General features: G+C 41.0%; 1 protein-coding gene and 1 pseudogene across 1 annotated transcript in view; both read left to right on the top strand.

Moving 5' to 3' along the window:
• The first annotated feature begins 1,474 nt into the window (after positions 1-1,474).
• The window catches only part of CLTRN (collectrin, amino acid transport regulator), a 37,575-nt gene continuing 20,069 nt past the window's right edge, over positions 1,475-18,980 (top strand). The window contains exons 1-3 of the mRNA XM_004063847.4: positions 1,475-1,628; positions 1,951-2,009; positions 7,248-7,333. Of these exons, the coding sequence (XP_004063895.1) occupies positions 1,571-1,628; positions 1,951-2,009; positions 7,248-7,333 (203 nt within the window). The 5' untranslated portion in view covers positions 1,475-1,570. The remainder of the gene's footprint in view (positions 1,629-1,950; positions 2,010-7,247; positions 7,334-18,980) is intronic.
• On the top strand, positions 12,683-13,012 carry LOC101141417 (prothymosin alpha-like; annotated as a pseudogene).

The raw sequence follows: 18,980 nt of genomic DNA, 5'->3' as shown, positions 1-18,980 counted from the left end.
GATTGGCATCTGTGGAATGCCCACCGGGGAAAGATTCTTTTACACGCATTATCTTAATTCTCAGAGCATCTCTGAGGCTTTGTTGCAACTTCAGGGTTTTTAAAAACTTTTATTTTAGGTTTAGGGGTGGATGTGCAGGTATGTTATATAAGTAAATTGTATGTCACTGGAGTTTGGTGTACAGATTATTTTGTCACCCAGATAATAAGCATAGTATTCGATAGGTAGTTTTTCGATCCTCTCCCTCCTCCCACCCTCTATCCTCAAGTAGGTACCTGTGTCTGTTGTTCCCTTCTTTGTGTCCGTGTGTACTCAATGTTTAGCTCCCACTTATCAGTGAGACTGTGGTATTTGATCAATTCCAGTTTTGACCAATGGTGACCAGAGACACAGAGCAGTTGGGTGTGGTGGAGACAGGGTTCAAGTGTAAGTCAACCTAGCTGGTAAAGTGACACCCACCCCACTCATCCCATTGCTGCCAATGACTTCAACGCTGGAGCCTCAGTTCCCTCCCGTATGAGATGATGATAACAATTGTGAAGTGTCTGAGTATTAGAGAAATAACCCAGTGAAAGTACTTCAGAGTGGGTAACTTTTAATTACTGTTGTATTGCTGTACTGACCAATGTAGTCAGTAGCCACATGTGCGTACTTAAATTAAATTAAACAAAAATTACATTTCTCAGCTACACTAGCTCCATTTCCAGTGCTCAATGGCCTCCTACCTCTAGTAGCTGCCATATTGGATAGTACAGACACAGAACATTCCCATCGACACAGAATGTCCCTTGGACAGTGCTGTTCTGTATCACTAACTTTGATTTAATTCAAGTGCCAGACCTCAGGGCTGAACACAATCATTCCCTATGTGTGAATGTGCAGGTACCTATGCAGTTTTGTTATATAGGTAAATTGTGTGTCACTGGAGTTTGGTGTACAGGTTATTTTGTCACCCAGATAATAAGCATAGTATTCAATAGGTAGTTTTTCGATCCTCTCCCTCCTCCCACCCTCTAACCTTAAGTAGGTAAGAGGAAGCTCCGAAGCTCTCCTGGGATGTTCACCCGCTGTGGTGAGAGGTGAGGCCCTTCATGGAGGGCACCCTTTGTTTACCAGAGAGAAGGGAGTCACGTTTGTTTCCTGAATGAAGATAGCCTATCTATGAACCAGGTATCTCAGCCTCGAAAAGGTGGGAAGTGCATGTCAAGAAAACCTCTAGACAGGACTCAATTCTTCCCATCATACACGTAACCAGAGAATCGCAGAAGGGGTCAGGGGAGGATTCCAACTTTGAGTCAGCAAAGAAGACATTCTTTTGAGGTAGAGTCAGAGTGGGGAAAACAACTAATCTGTTTTCCAAACAGGTTTTCATAAATAACTGACAGGAGATGGGCTGTTTTTATGGAAGTATTAACCCAAATGATGGGTGTTAATCATTAAACCTTTTAGGTGGTGGCTCGCTTGTTTCTCCGATATTCTAATCCGGGTCACAGAATGGCTAAGGCAGATTTAAGTGCAGCGTGGATTTTTTTTTTTTCTCACTTTGCCTTGTGTTTTCCACCCTGAAAGAATGTTGTGGCTGCTCTTTTTTCTGGTGACTGCTATTCATGCTGAACTCTGTCAACCAGGTATGTAGCCTTGAAATTTAAAAATAGATGAACAGTTTTCTACATGTTTGACAAGTCATCGACTGAAAGAACTCTTTATTTTTCTAAATCTGCAGACATGTTGTGGCTTGAAAGTTGGGGCAGTGAGTGTTTAATGAGTTTGAAAGAAAATATTAAACCATCTAAGATGATTTAGGTTAAACTTCCAGGAGTATTTGGGGCTGTTTAATTGTAGTTCTTTGTTCCATTAGTTTGAGTTGCATTACATATTAGGATTTTTCAGACTCTGTTTTGGCAGATCCTAATCATCAAATACTGCTCTTTCTTTTTTCTTTTCTGGCAGGTGCAGAAAATGCTTTTAAAGTGAGACTTAGTATCAGAACAGCTCTGGGAGATAAAGCAGTAAGTGGAGCACCTGACTGTTCTTTTTAAATTTTGTTTGCTAATAACACTGTGCTTTCTCTAATAATGGGCCTGTCTGCATAGTTACCTTAATCTTGAATAAATTATTTCTAAAGACCTCAAATCTGATTTCTTAAAGATAGATTATAGAATAACATGAATTTTTAATAAAGTAGGTTTGCCTAAAGTATTTAATCAGTAGTGTATGCTAGGCAACATGTGAAGTTTTGTGCCACACAAAACAACTGAAAAAACCAGCATCTCAACTCGGGATAGTGAAGCCAAGTGGCCTGAGTCAGTCGTTCAGGTCTGGACTGGGTCTACTCCTCACCGTTGTGGTCATTTGAATTTTGTTAGCCTCGATTTTCTACCATTGAAAATAAGGGATAGTTCTACCCACATAAAGTCTTTCATAGCACAAAAAATTTCCAATTTGAACATGAAGTTTCTTCAATTATTCTCAATTATCAAAGTAACATATGAAATATATGCTTATGAAATAGAAGTTTAAAAAATAGTCATAGGGCCCATGTGGCTATAGGAATGGTAAAGATCATTGAATTAAAAAGACAGTATTGTCTAATTCTAGTTTCAGTTTCCTAGTGTGGTCTGCAAAATTTTTTCCCCAATAGAAGGTGACGTTAAGATGCCTCAGGTTAGAAACAGAAAAAAGAGTGCTAAAGAAACTTAGAGGTATTCTGTTTGCAGGCCAGTTCATCAATTTGGTATTTTATTGTTGACTCAATGAGTAATGATTGTTATAACAGCCAGCATTTATTGAGAACTTATCTTACTTTCTAGCTGGGGCTCTTCTAAGCACCTTACTCCTATCAAATCATTTAGCCCTCACAACAATGCTTTGAGGAAGGTAGTAGTATAGGTATTAGTATTCCCACTGAATGGATGAGAAAACTGAGGTTCAAAGAAATTAAGTAACATGCTCAATATTTCAAGTCAGCAAGTGGCAGAAGTAAGATTTGAGCCCAGGCAGTCTGAGTGCAGAATACACTGTCTCTACTAGTGTGCAGGGTTGGCCATCCCAGTATCCTCTAATAGCAGGTACCATGCTGAATGCTGGGATGTAATGGTGATTCAGGCTTGTCCTTACCCTTGTGGAGCTTATAGTAGTAGTAGAATTGGTCATCTATTAAATATTCAGTAAACCAAATGCAAATGTGCAATCTTGACAAGTATTACGGGAAGAAGTACAAGGGCACTTCGGCTTTGTCAAGGCCCACAATACCTGGCACTTACTGTGACGTCTGAAGCATGAGTTGAAGTGATACAGGAAATGAAAGAAGGAAAGGCAGAGGGAACAGCATGTGCAAAGGCTTATCACAGGAAGGATCTTGGTGACAGTAAAGGTTAGAAAGAGGGCAGAAATATCTGGAATTGGGGCAGTGAGGAGGAACATGGCAGGTGAGGAGAGAGAGAGAGGAGCAGGCAGGCCAAGGAATATGTGGGCTGTGTTAGGGAGTTTCATTTTGAGATGTAGGGAGTGTTCAAGAGCGTCAAATGCTGTTGAGAGGCCAAGCCAGAAGGCGACTGAAAAATGTTCATTGTGTTAGACAATATGGAGGTCAATGGTGATTTTAGAAAGAGCTCTTTTCGTGGGGTGGAGGAGCTGGAAGACAGATAGTGGGGAGTTAAAAAATAAATGAGTGGTGAACATGTTGAAACAGATGTGTGGACAACTCCTGGGAGAATTTTGGCTGTGAAGGGCAGGAAAGAGATAGCAGTAGGTAGAAGAAAGGAAGACTGAGTAAAGTGATTTGTTTTTGCTGTTGCAAAACAACAGCTCTTTGCTATGGCTTTAATGAGAAAGTCTTGAGCTTGGTTAAAAGACAATGAACAGACTCCGGTCAGAGCTAAATACACAGAATGGAGGGGAACTGATATTGTTTAGATCTGAGAAGGGCAGAGGAGAAGCATTCCTAATATAAGTGACGGAAATGGCCTCTGATAGGCATAGTTCTGTCTGGCACTTCAGGAGAGGAGGCGGCTAAGACATGTGTCTATGGAGGAAGTGTTGTATCTTGATGTCAGGAGGTTGGGAGAGTTGAAATTGATGAGATGTATCTATAAATTATGAAGCAAAACCATTTAGTGAGAGTGAGGTTTGAGGGAAAACATTGGGAAAAATGGTTAAAAAAAAAAAAGCATTGACCATCAGTTCTCTCTCTAGAGAGAGGTTTGAAAAGTTATGTGACCCATGAGAAAGAGAACTGATGGTGAAACCTTAAGGATTCCCAGGCAATTTGGGGGTAGGTCATCATGAATTTAGAGTTAAACCAACTAACCCTGTTCTGTAATTTTCTCTAGTTATACCAGTTACTTACGTAAAATGTGGGATTAGCCATGGTTTGAGTGTTCTTAGATGTGTGCAAAAAGCAAGGTGAGCTGGGGCATTTAAGGTCCTGGCACATGTTATTGAAATGAGGAACCAAGGAATCTAAACTGATAGATAAATATATGCAATTAATTTGTACCATTTGGTCTGTGAAGCCACACGTGGCATATAAAGATGTGTTCAATTTCACATTGAGCACCTATTATGTGTCAAGTATACGCACAACAGGTAGTTAAGCTGCTATGGACATTCTTATATGTGTATTTTTCATATGCCTTCTTTTTTGGGGGTATTTACCCTGGAGTAGATTAATGGATCATAAAGTATACAAATGTTTAGCGTAACTCTTACCTTATCCTCTCTTAAGTTGTACATTTTCTCATTAATATATGTGCTCAATTCCTTTTATAAGCGGAGGCTCTCTCTTTGAAGTGTTTGAATGCCCTGGGAGAAATACACTACGTCCAATGCACAAGCTTTCAATCCTTTTCACACTTGCCCAAGATAAGTTGGTTCCACTGGCAGGATACCCAACCCAATCTAGAACTGCATCAGTTCTGTTCTGATCTAAGTAGCTTGGACCTTTGTTCTGTGACCAAAATTGGACTCCTACCCAGCCAGCTTATGCTCTTGTTTTTGAGATGAACAAATGGAAGGACAGGAGATCAGGTCAAGTTGTCCCCAAGATCTGAAAAACAACTGAAATTCATGTCCCAGGGAGAGCTGGCTAACATCTTTATTTTCATTTTCTGCACTGAGCTTATTATTCTCATTTGTTCTTGAGCAGGCTTATTCCTTGTGTCTGCATTCTGTTAATAAGCCTTCCCTGTCTGAATAGTGTTTCTGCACTATTTTTAATCAGACCCATTTCTTCTTCATGTTTTATTCATTTATTATTAGGTTAGATCATAGCTACTCTTATTCTGAATAAAATTAATTTTGGAAAAAAATGCATTATCAAAAACAAAGAGCTATGCCACCAATCAGTTACTTTTAAACTTTCGTAGTATAATATCAAATGAAAAGTTCACATCAAAACATTGAAGGAGCACTTCAAATAAGATCTAAAGTTGACATTAAAATGCAGTATTTAACATTTGCATAGGAGAAAAGTGATTTTTCCATTTCCATTCTTTTGTTGTTGTTGTTGTTGTTGTTGTTGTTGTTGTTGTTGTTGTTGTTGGAGACAGGGTCTCACTCTGTCATCCAGGATGGAGTGCAGTGGCATGATCTTGGCTCATGGCAACCTCCACTTCCCAGGTTCAAGCAATCTTCCTGCCTTAGCCTCCTGGGTAGCTGGGACTACAGGTGCATGCCACCACACCCAGCTGATTTTTTTGTTTGTTTGTTTGGTAGAGATGGGGTTTCACTATGTTGCCCAGGCTAGTCTTGAGCTCCTGGGCTCAAGTGATCCACCCATCTTGGCCTCCCAAAGTGTTACAGGCTTGAGCCACCACTCCTGTCCCCCTTTTCTGTTCTTTATGGTAACATCTTACAGCAGAGTTACATAAGGTAGGACTGAAGGAGAAAATGGTGAAGTGGAAGAAGCAACTGAAGAAAGTTTAAGGTTCTATGTTACAGAGGCCAAGGCAGGAGGATCACTTAAGGCCACACATTTGAGACCAGCCTGGACAGCACAGCAAGACCCCATCCCTCCTCCCTTCCAAAAAAAGAATATGCTATGAAAATATTTAGGAGAAAGGAAAAAGTACAGCACAGTCATAAACCTTACCCAGAGAAGGTAACTGAGTAATACATTTTTTGTTGTTGTTATTTAGGAGTCATTTATTTTTACTTACTATCCTCCCTGCCACCAAAGAGGAGAAAGGCAGTAACGGTAAAATATGTTTCCCCATCCCAGAGTGAAACCCCAATCCTGACAATGTCCTTGTGATATACCAACCCCCCACCCTCACCAACTTCTTCCCCTCAGCTTTTGCTACTTTCTCCCTTCCTGCTTCTGCTTTAGTTGCTACCCTCCTTGGTGGTCCTTAAACAGCGCAGTTTCTTTTTGCCTCAGGCTTTTTGCATTTACTGCATTAAGGAGCAGAGTGAGTCAAATATACTATATTAATTTGCTAGGGTTGCCATAACAGAGTAACACAGACTGGGTGCCTTACACAACAGAAATTTATTTTCTCTCAGTTCTGGAAGTCAAGATGCCATAGGGTTGGTTCCTTCTGAGGGCTGTGAAGGAAGGATCTGTTCCAGGCCTCTCTCTTTGGCCTGTATGTAGATGGCTGTCTTCTCCCTGTGTCTTCATATCATCTTCCCTCTGTGTCCAGATTTCCTCTTCTAAGGACACCAATCATAGTGGATTAGGGCCCACTCCAACAACTTCATTTTGACTTAATCATCACGGCAAAGACCCTGTTTCCAAATAGAGTTAAATTCTGAGGTATTGCAAGTTAGGACTTCAACATGAAATTTTTTTGGTGAGGACAAAAATTCAGCCCATAATATGCACGCACACACACTAAAGTTTCTGGCTAAGAAAATTTTTTAAAAATTGTACTGATGTTAATAAAGGCAACTGGGAGGGAGTTTATGAGGGAAAAGAGAAAGGGAGGAAGGAAATGAAAATGGACTATATATGGCCAGGATGAAATGTCCAAATGCCCTATTTGTTGGCTGGGTACTGATGCTGCAGGTTCTTAGGAAGATAGTGCAACAGGAGACACACCAAACTTAGAATGTCCAAGAAACCCTACCCCAAACATGGGGATATAATTTATCGTGGTCTCCAGTATCTAATATATGAGAAATGTGTGTGTGTGTGCGTGTGTGTGTTTGTGTGGAGAGAGAGAGAGAGGGAGAGCCACTGTGGGTACAAGTAGAACCAATGGACCATATTTTCCCCCATACACTTTGTTTTCCTTCTTTTTCAGTATGCCTGGGATACCAATGAAGAATACCTCTTCAAAGCGATGGTAGCTTTCTCCATGAGAAAAGTTCCCAACAGAGAAGCAACAGAGTAAGCAAATAATGAGAAATCTTAACTGATTATTTACAGTATTATTTGAGATAGTGCATTATTTCAAACCTTGATTTTGAAAATAATTTATTAAGCTAATTTTTCAAAGGGATTCACACTTTTATTAAACTTAAAAATAGCTTTTATAATCTAACTCATCTTACAGTTTATATCATGTTCCAACAATGCTCTTTGTTTAATAGATAATATGAAGATAAATATCCCTCAAAATTGCAGCTATATATCCTAAGCTTTCTACATTTCTATTGTGTGTGTGTATGTATGTATGTATGTATGTATATATATATATATATATATATATATATATATATATATATAGTTTTCTTGCAGATAGATACCAAAGAATTTTACTCTTATTTTGAAAATAACCTAAGTGTGTATAAGTTCTTTCCACTCTTGGTATTTATCATAGTACCTTGTTTATTTTCTTAAAAGCACTTAATATGACTTTTAATAGTTTTATATTTTTTGTCTGTTCTTCTGGAGGAATCTTCTCTATGATGTTTCCTTCTTTCTCTATTTGTGATTAGGGTAACATTCCTGGTCTTTCTCTATTCCCTTCTTCACTCCTCCCTTGAGAGGTAAAATGACTTATGTGATTGGTGAGCTGGAAGGAGAACCTGGGCATGGGTTCCTTTCTCCTTGTGAGGTAGCCGTCCCCAAATGATAGCAGACGTCTCTCATGCAACTCCCTAGCTAAGTACAGAACCAGGCCCTGCATGCACAGGTGCATACACCCTAAGGTTGTACTTGCTGTTTGCAGCTGAGGAGCATTCAGTAGGTGCCATTTTATATGAAGGGTTAGATATCTTGTGTATTACTCCAGTACAGGACAATACCTGCCTCACTTATGCTCTACTTGAGACAATGGAGGTGAATATATTTCATTTCAGGATTTTTTTTAAATTAGGAAGAAATTTTCCCTGCTGATTAAAGTCATATCCTCCAACCTAACCTTTTATTTTGGTCTCCCATCTGTACAATCTTTTTGTCTTAATTCTATAATAATTCAAGGCCCGGTATAGATGATTACTATTAATTGGTCTCCCTCACATCCACAATATCTGATGCATGGGATATGAATATAAAGAATGAAACAGAAGAGTGGAATTTGAGGGAGCAAAATGAACACATATACATTTGTGTATACACACATGTATATTTTAAATATATGTTTTAAAATAATATATTAACATGATTCAAAAAATGAAAAGAAGGTATATAATAAAACAAAACTTTGCCCTAAGTTCTACTCCTGTTTTATAGATCTTAAAATTATATATATTGTATTTCATGCCATTAAACTGCAGTATTCTTTCACAACTATTTATATTAACTTTTTTCAATAAAAATAAGGTGATTACATTACAAAAAGTTGAACAGCAAAAAAAAAATAAGAAGAAAAGCCACTGGTTATCTCACAATGGTAACCTCTTAAATATTCTCTTTGTATTTTCTTCTAGCCCTTCTTGTAAGCAAGTTTTATACATTGCTGTGTTCATGGCACTATTAGTTCCTTTAAATGATCACATTTCACCTAGTACATGACTAAGTTAAATTAAGTGTTTCCATTCTTAGGAAAATTTAATTTAAGTATATAACATTTCAGATTGATTTTTGGGAGTTTACCTTTAAAATATCTTCCTTCAGAATCTGGAGCATTGTAGGAGTCTATGAATATCTGATCTGGTTTATTTGAAAGGTTGTTTGACTTACAATTGGGCACTGGGGCTGGGTGCAGTGGCTCACGCCTCCAACCCCAAAACTTTGGGAGGCCGAGGCAGGCAGATCACTTGAGCCCAGGAGTTCGAGACCAGCCTGGGCAACATGGCAAAACCTCGTTTCTACAAAAAATGCAAAAATTAGCTGGGCATGGTGGCACACACCTGTAGTCCCAGCTACTCAGGAGGCTGAGATCACTTGAGCCCAGGAGTTTGAGGCTGCAGTGAACTACGATGGTGCCACTGCACTCCAGCCTGGGTGACAGAGTGAGACTCTGTCTCAAAAAAAAAAAAAAAAATTGGGTACACAGGATATATGTCGGGTTGGTGAAATAGTAATTGTGGTTTTTGCCATTGCAAGTAATGGCACCTTCAAGAAAAGTAGAAGCTTTTGTTGCCAGTGTCAGTTGTAAAAATCAAAACTGCAAAACTGGACTGAGGGTCAGTACACATTTTTCTGTAAAGAGTCAGGCAGTATGAGTCCTGGTAATACTGCTATCAAGGGGATGAATTGGCAAGCGAGATGTGTTTAAGATGCAATTCAGCTGCTGGTCTGGATTCCACATGCACTGCCATATTGGAAGCTGCACCCCTACATGAAGAGCTATGGGAAAGGGCACCGCATAATGCAAGATTGGATTGAAAACAGCTTTGCAGAGAGGCTGCTTCTCTCCAGTGTGGCAGGTGGATGGAAGATACCAGTAGCCGCCTTCCAGAAATCCTTTGGTGCCGATGTGGGCAGACTGAAGGAGTGTGGCAAATATTCCTTTCCAGGATAGCTTCAGGATCCAAGTTTTGGGACTGGCTGTTTATTGTCTCCCCCCGCCCACCATTGTTTATCCACTAATTTTGCAGAAAACTGTAAAGCACAAAAATAAACCAAATCACGTGAATTAAAAATAAAGATATTCAAGTAATTAACAGAATAATGAATAGTCTCACTTTCATCCCACGTTTTACCCAGGGTGATATCTACAACATCTCTTATATCAAGTTTGGTCACCACCAATGATACAGAGCTCATTGTCTCCTGAGCATGCCTCTTCCTATTTGGAAACGTACAATTGGCATATACTTACAGTAGAAGCTTGCGTGGCTATGAAAAAGGAAGTGATGTCTTGTTGGAGAGCTGATCTAGTCCAGTTACCATCACCGCAGGCAGGCAGTGGAAGAGAAACCAGGGATTCCCTAAGGGGATCAGAGAGGCTGAGGGTGTGGGCTTGCAGAGAGGGCTGTGGCATTTCCACTCCCCTAGGACTTGAACAGGGCTGGGAATGGGTTCCTGTGCAGATTTCCCAGTGCGGCCAGCCAGGGTGTTGACAACTGAGTTCATGCTGATGAGTTGGTCCCCATTCCTTACAAGTGATGATGTGTTTGGAGTGATATTCTTGTTTGCATCCCTACCTACCTGAAGTCAGGTAGAGAAGTGCTCATAGAGGATACAGTTGTCTTTAAGAAGGGAGACTGGCATATTATTTTCTGGAGGGATGCTCCCCAACTTGCAGACATTCTCAGGACCCCATCAAGTTGCCACTAGAGTAGCAGTAGCTGGAGTTCTAGAGAATATGATGGTGTCCCTAGCCACTGAGAGTGTATCTGGAACAGAAACTGGTGGCTACCTCTTAGTCGGAGAAGTCTCATGGTGGAAGGCTGGCTTGAGCGCCTGTGACTGGGGAGAGAGAGAGCAGTTTTCTGAGCAGTCTGCACTTGAATATATTCCTGGGGCCAAGCAGAGGCTTTGGAAGGGAACAGGATAGAGTTACTGCCTATTGGGCCCATGTCCCTAAGTGAGACAGAGCAAGGCAAGGCAGCAGAGTGAGGCTGGAGGTGTACACCCCTGGAGGCAGAGCCGAGGCGGGGTGGAGGAAATCAGTCAGAGCGTGTCACCCATGTCAGGGGAAGATGCAGTGCAGAGGCCCCTGGAGGGGCCCTTGAAGGCCCCACAGGAGCATTCTGAGTGGAGAGCATCTGGACGCCCACTACCACAGAAGACCCCTCACAGCGGGGGAACCGCAAGGACCCAGGTCCAGGAAGAAGAATTTGGCCTTTCCTTGTCTATCTCACGCCCCCATCATCTTGCTTTCCTGTCCCTAAGCGAGGAGAATGAAGCATGGTGGAGGGGAACACAGGCAGGGAGGGAGTAGGGAGTGGAGCCCGGAGGAAATGGCTGGAGCCCGCCACTCAGGTCCCTGCTCTGGCCAGAACTGCTGAAAGGAGAGCAGCTGTAGGTGAGAGGCAGGAAGGCAGTTTTGGTTAGACTGGCCTGGATGCCTTAGCAGCCGGAAGTGACAGGAAAGCCACACCATCTGCCCCAGATGCTGTCAAGAGGCGAGGAAGAAGGAGCTGACAGAGTGCCCAAAGGGAACAGTGTGAGCAACATCAACCTCTTCCTTCACTGCTGTCCATGAGGCCAGCCCGTGGAACTACATTGCTGTGGCTGGAGCCACAGGATTAAGTGACCTCTACTGAAAGCCTGCTACATGCTGAGCACTGAGATTCGAATGAGGACTAAGACCAGGTCCCACACTGCACCAGGTCCACACCCAGGAACCTAGCCCTGGTAGACATTATAGAAAGATAGATCAAATGTGACAGCAACAAGACAACTCTTTCAAAATCATCATTCACAATTTCTGATATTAAATGCTTTTTTTGCTATTGCTGTATTTTTTTAGGAGCAGAATGGGAGATAGATGGAAAAATGAAATTAAGAGAAAGCTCTGGTTTCATTAGTTGAGGTTACTTGAGGTTTTCCTGGAACTTGGATTGAAGATGGCAGCCAAGTGTTTTCAACTGTTTAAAATATGATTTAGGCCAGATTTACTAAAACAGTTTCACAGGAATTTTAAAATGTTGAAAGGAATTTCTAAGGAAGCTATAATCTAATCCAAAGTTGAGTCTAATTCCCAGGTCAACTGGAAACTTAATATGCCTAGTTTACTCAAACATCAACTTTTAGATAATTTATCATTTTTAGCAAGAAAGGTAAAGTCTAACTCAGGCAAGGCTTTCTCTTTCTGAGTTAAATGGTGTAGAATATATAATGGATTTCTCCCTCTGCCTAATTATTCAAGGATAAGTCTTGTGATCTAAAAAGGAACAACGTGCTGTTGTATCCACGGTAAGGGGATTAACGGTCTTGTGCTTGTAAAACAGCAGCCCAGCGCCTATTTAGTCCTTTTGATTTCCAGAAACAAGAGCCAGATTCTTACTACTCTTTGGAGGCAGTTGGCCCTGTCTGGCGCCATTGATGAAAAATGGCAGTGGAGCCAATTCTTAGAGAAACCTTCAGACCAGGGCTTTCCACACTTGAGGAAAAGGAGTAAACATTTTTACCTCTTTTTCATGATTTGCTGAAAGAAGTCACTTATGTATGAATTAATATAATTTCTTGGTAAAAACAATTGGTCAAAATGATTATTAAAGTGAATTCAAATAATTCCACCAGCCCACTGGCTGCTCTGAAAAGCCATATTTGCATTGTTTCTGGGTTTGGCTTCCAGCTTGCTGCAGCTACACCTGCCCTTCTCGGACTCTGCATTATTGCGAGTCCCCAAACTCTCGGTTTCTTTTTAGTCCACTGCATTGGTCACTGGTGTGCCCCACCATGTCAGATGCAACTGTGGACACCAGCTCCAAGATCATCACCAAAGTCTTAAAGGAGAAGAAAGAAGTTGTGGAGGAGGCAGAGAAGGGAAGAGATGGTCCTGGTAATGGGAACGCTAATGAGTAAAATGGGAAACAGGAGGCTGACAATGAGGTAGAAGAAGAATATGAAGAATATGGGGAGGAAAAGGAGGAGGAAGAAGGTGATGGTGAGGAAGAGGATGAAGATGAAGATGTGGCAGCTGAGGATGCTATGGGCAAATGGGCAGTTGAAGATGCTGAGGATGACAACGTTGATACCAAGAAGCAGAAGACTGATGAGGATGACTAGACAGCAAAAAAGGAAAAGTTAAATTAAAAAAAAGAAAAAAAGAGAAAAGGCCACTGTGGTCCATTCACTCTTCACCCTGTTTCAGAATCTAAGTGTAGTCATCTTGAAGTAGAGAGGCCTGCCGGGCAAGCACTCTTCACCACCCAACCCAGACCACAAGAATTTGCAACAGGGGAGGAAAAAAAACCCCAAACTTCCAAAGCTCAGCTTTTTTCCTTAAAAGTACTTTAAGAAAAAAATTTGTTCATATTTTTTATTTACACTGTTTATTTATTTGTTTTTTTTTTGAGATGGAGTCTCGCTCTGTCACCCAGGGTGGAGTGCAGTGGCACCATCTTGGCTCACTGCAACCTCCACCTCCTCGGTTAACGCAATTCTCCTGCCTCAGTCTCCCGAGTAGCAAGGATTACAGGTGCCTGCCACAACGCCTGGCTAATTTTTGTATTTTTGGTAGAGACGGGGTTTCACCATGTTGGCCAGGCTGTCTCGAACTCCTGACCTCAGGTGATCTGCCTGCCTCAGCCTCGAGAATCCTGGGATTACAGGCGTGAGCCACTGTACCTGGCAATATTTTTTATTTTCATTGTATATTTTTGTACATATTGTTAGGGGTCAGCCATTTTTAATGCTTTCAAATGATCAAACCAGCCTTCAGAGCTTTCTCTGTCTTACTTCTGACTTTACTTGTGGTGTGACCATGTTCATGATACAGTTCAAAGAAAAAACAAACCTTGAAGAAAAGCAAAAACAACAACAACAACAACAACAACAAAATCTTATTCCGAGTGTTCCAGTGTCTTTTTTATATATGAACTTAGCGGTACTATAAGTTTGTATGAGATGGTTAAAAAGGCCAAAGATAAAAGGTTTCTCACTCCCCTCCCTGCCTTTTTTTTTTTGTCTGTAAAGTTGCTGTTTATTTTTTTGGCCTCTTTGACATATGTGTGAAACAATGTGATGAACAATAAATTGGAATTTTGTTTCGCTGAGTTGCTCTAACAACAACAAAAAATAATTCCATTGGACTCATTCATATTTAAAATGTTGAAAATGTAGGATTTTTATTTAGTTGTGCTAATGGCATTTCAGTTTCTTTATGACATCAAAACATGCTTTAAAAAGACATGTTTAGCTCAAGAAATGCTTGTTGGTTGATCAATTTTTCATTCTGTACAAATCTTGGAGGACATTCAATGTAGTCACATTTGGAAGAAAGGCCATGGAGAAGTCACATTAGTTGCACATAATCTATAACTGGAAGAAATTTGTATCCTTTGGTTCCTTAATACATAAATTACAGAACTATGTGCAGTCATTCTTCATGTTACTTCCTTTTTAGCACCAACTTTCTGCCCTCACATTTACAGTTCTTCTTGGCTACTTTCATCTACAGTATATTCAGGATTCTTCTTTTGCCAGAGAGTTCTGTGTTTTGTTTTGTTGTCTGAGTATTTGTAGGTGAGTAGACAAAGTTTCGGGAAAGTAATCTCCTTCCTTCCCTGCCTCTCTTTTCTGTTATTACAGCCCTGGACCAATTTACTTCCTCAGTTTGTCTCTCTGGGAATAATGTCAGAAGCACTGAGATGTTAACCTTCTTTCATCCATCCGTTTTTCCCCCCAATCACTTACTGAATCCAGGTGGGCCAAGCTTCAGGAATATGGGGGCTTACAGCACAGGACAGACTTGGGACTCATGTCCTCATGTCCCAGGGCACAGAGAAATCTGCTGCAAATGGACAAAATATTTGATAATCTCCCTAGTGACCCTGCAACTGATCAAATTAAAACAGGTGCTCTTTGCTTGGAGATCATGAAGTTCAAATCAGGGCAGGGATTAGAGACCCTCCTGACAAAGAATGCAGACAAGCCATGTGAAATCTAGAAGCTCTTTGTCCTCCCCATGTCCTGGGTCTATTCTCACACAGGGCATGGAACTATGTGCAGATTCTGCCACCGTGGGGGTTACTGGCTTCCACTTTGGTATTTAATGCTCTGGTGGGCTCAAGACTCTGGTCTTGGTTTTCAAGAGTCATAGCATCACCAAATTCCTGCATGGGATGGGGCACGGAATCTAAAGGCCGCTGTAGTAGGAACTCTTTTCCTGACCATACTGGCTAATCAAGGTTAGCTCTTAGTAAATAGTTGTGAGTGAATGAAGCATGTTTAACATCCTGACTCTTAAACCAGCGGCCTGTCTATTGAGGTGCAGTGGATGCAAGAAAACAGTGTCCCACCCACCCCCACCCCCGCCCCCAATTTCTTTTTCTTTTTCGCCTCAGTCCCATAGGAGGATGCTCCCATGGTGGATTTGGCACACAATGGCCAGAGTAGAAGCAGTTCCCTGTTTCCTGGGTGTTAGCTCTTGTTGGACCTCGGTTTCTTACTCTTGGGGAGGCCAAGACATCAGTTAGTTTCTGAAAGCATCATCCAAGCAAGTAGGAAGCACCAGCCCAGAGTGTGTCTCCATCTTCATATACAGCCTTTGCTGCTTTCAGAGCAGGGCTAGGCTTTCCCCTGGCCCCCTTCCCACAACATTGCTACTGTGGGAAGTGGGCTTATTAATTCTTAGTTCAACTGCCTGTATGTGAACAAAATATAAACACGTCTGTAGAGTTATATATCTGTTGGTGACATTTGTTGAACATTAGGTTACCTTTTTGTTTGCTTAGAATCTTGAGACGAGTTACATATTTGGGCAGAAACATCATGTAGGAAGGACACAACATTCTCCTGTTGAAGAAGACCACAGACAGCCAAAACTATTTACCTCTTCTCTTTATATCAATCTTAGAGAAATGATGCTTAAGAAACTAGTACGATGGAAGTCATCGTAATAAATAATTTTACATCTGAATGTATAACAGAAAGAATTTTTAAAAAATTCAGGTAACTATTAATACCATCCTTATGCTGGTGGGTACCAGTATCTTGCATTTGAATACAGCTTTCTTAATTTCAAACAAATTTTTTAAATCTGTTATCTCCTTATCAATGAAGCTAGTCAAAAGCATTAAAACGTTGCCTAGTTTTTATTTTTCGTGTAGATACTTTTACTGTGCCCAGGCAACTTTTTAAATAACTGCTTTGCTCTTATATGTATGTATATGTCTGTGTATTTAATTAAAAAGATTTACAAAAGAGTTACAAAGTTAATATAGAGAGTCCCTACGTACCAGTGGTTCTCAACACTTGGTGGGGGGGGTTCCCCGCAATTGCTCCCAAGGATATCTGGCAATTTCTGGAGACATTTTGGTTTTCACAATTGGATGTGCTACTGGCATCTAGTATGTAGAGGCTAGGGATGCTGCTATATATCATACAAAACATAGACAGTCCCCGACAACCTAGAATTATCCAGGCTAAAATGTTAATAGTGCTATTGAGAAACCCTGCTCTAACCCCAATTCCCTTATGATATCATGTTAAATAACCACGGTAGACTTATCCAAACAAAGAAATTCACGTTGGCTCACTTTTTCTACTAATGTCCTTTTTCTGTTTAAGAATCTATTTCTCCTTAGTCTGATCCACTCTGTGACACTTTCTCTGTCTTCCTTTGTTTTCATGACCTTGAAACTTTTGAAGGGATTTAGAAATGTTTCTTACTTGGTACTGACTGCCCCCTGCCCATGGATTATAAGGAAATGGGATCTGTATGGGGGTTATATCTATGACTGTAGAGTGCTGTGGCATTTAAAGGGTGGGGAAGAGAGATAATCAGTGTGGTGAATGGCTCAAGACAGTTACCCATAACATTCCCACCCAAAATGCCAACAGCACACTCCCATTGACACATTAAGAGCTCAAGCCCTTCCTAGTAACTCATAGACAGCGAAATGACTTGTCTCAAGACCACCATTTGGCAGGTAGTAAATTTCAAAATAAAAGCTTTGTTTTTAGAGTTTCAGTCCAGGAACTTTTTCTATCTAACAATAACTGTCTCCATTGAAAAGGTAAGGTTTAATATTTTCAGCAAAAATTTTAATCTTTTGGAAATCTTTATTTCTAAGTAGATAAAATATTTTCATTTTATTTGCTGAGGTAATGTGTTAAAGTATGAGTTGCCACCCACTGGAAACCTGAATAAATTTAAAGAACTTGAATTCATGGTATAGTTCCATAGTGATGGGGACAGAGGAAAGTATTTGGGGCCATAGTTGTGTTGATGGAGTTGTATGCCCTTCCTTTTATTTTTTTTTCTTTATAGTACTTACTTCACACCTCCACAGTGTATGCATTTATTTACTTGTTTATCTTTTGTCTCCACCTCCTTAGCAAGCTCCATGAGATAAAGGATTTTGCTTTGTTTACAGCTGTATTCTATGGCTCTCTAATGGGGAATACCATGAAATTCATGTTTGAACAGTATTTAAAGAGGCTTTATATGGAAAGAATAATATAGGCAAAGTAACTAAATGACTCTTTACATGATTTCTGGCCTTTTATGCCTGAAATTCTATTTGGTATTTGTTTAATTTATATAAATGTTATGTACTACGCATAATATTTTACCTCTTATCTTTTTCACTTGATGGTGTATTTTTGAGATTTATTTTATTTTATTTTATTTGAGACAGAGTCTTGTTTGTTGCCCAGGCTGCAGTGCAGTGGCGCGATCTCAGCTCACTGCAACCTCCGCCTCCCGGGTTCAAGCGATTCTCCTGCCTCAGCCTCCTGAGTAGCTGGGATGACACGTGTGCGTCACCATGCCTAGCTAATTTTTGTATTTTTCGTAGAGATGGGGTTTCACCATGCTGGCCAGACTGGTCTCAAACTCCTGACCTCGTGATCTGCCCCCCTCAGCCTCCCAAAGTGCTGGGATTACAGGCGTGAGCTACCGTGCCGGGCCGAGATTTATTCTTTTATTTAAAAAAATATGTAGCTCTAGCTCAATGGTTGCCACCAGGGGGGTGATTTTATCCTTCAGGGGATATTTGGGAACACCTGTAGCCATTTTTGATTGTCACAACTGGAGGTAGTCCTGATACCTGGTAGATAGAGCTCAGATTTGCTGCTAAACAACCTGGAAAGCACATGGTATCCTCACAACATAAAATTATCTGGCCTGATCGTACTGATGTTGAGAAACCCTGGGCTATTTCTTTCCTTTAATCTGTGGAACAGTATTCCCTCGACAGCATATACTATATTTACTTTAGTCCCATACTGATGAACATTTGGGTTGTTCCAATTCTCTGCTATGGTGACGAATGCCGCCAAGAACATCCTCACCAGTGTCTGTGTATGTGTGCCACAGGGTTTCTGGTAGCTGCGTTTTCTGTTCTGGGAATCACTTCCAAATGCCATTCCAGAGTGGCTGGACTCCTTGCTTCCACAGTGTCACCTGGGATTCCAATTCCATGCGTCTTTACCAGCCCTTGCTATTATTTAACTTTTAAATTGTTGCCAATTTGAAACGTTTAAAATAGTAGCTCATTTGTAACAATTTTGCATTTCCTGATTGCTAGTAAGACCAGACCACAGGAATCATTCACACCCCAAGCATTCTAGAAAACTGGTGAAAATGTTTTCTGTCCAGCATGCGCCACTTCATTTGGTTTGTCCCTACGTCTTTGATATGTATTAGAAAACCGCACGTTTTGGGGGACTAGGCTTGCCTGTTTCTGCCAGTAGAGGTCACTGTTCCTCAGTGGTTCTCCACCAGTATGACTTTTGACCTCTCTACCCTCCCAGGGAGTATTTGGCAACGCCTGGAGCCATTTTTGATAGTCAGGACTGTGAGTGTGCTGCTGGCACCTAGAAGTGAGAGGCCAGGGATGTTGCTAAGGCCCTGCAATGCACAAGACACCTTCCCGCTTCTCCCTCCCCCTTCCCCTCCCCCCTCCCCCCACCAACAAGAAAGAACCATCTGGCCCAAGTAGTAGTGCCAAGCTGGAGAAACCATGGTGTCGTCTTTGAAAGAAAGAATATGACAATCTCTGTAATAAAGACACCTATTATTATTAAC

This window comes from Gorilla gorilla, chromosome X (assembly GCF_029281585.2).
Source record: "Gorilla gorilla gorilla isolate KB3781 chromosome X, NHGRI_mGorGor1-v2.1_pri, whole genome shotgun sequence".
Lineage (NCBI taxonomy): Eukaryota > Metazoa > Chordata > Mammalia > Primates > Hominidae > Gorilla > Gorilla gorilla.
The sequence above is the reverse complement of the archived record's forward strand: the minus strand, read 5'-3'. Positions and strand labels throughout refer to the sequence as shown.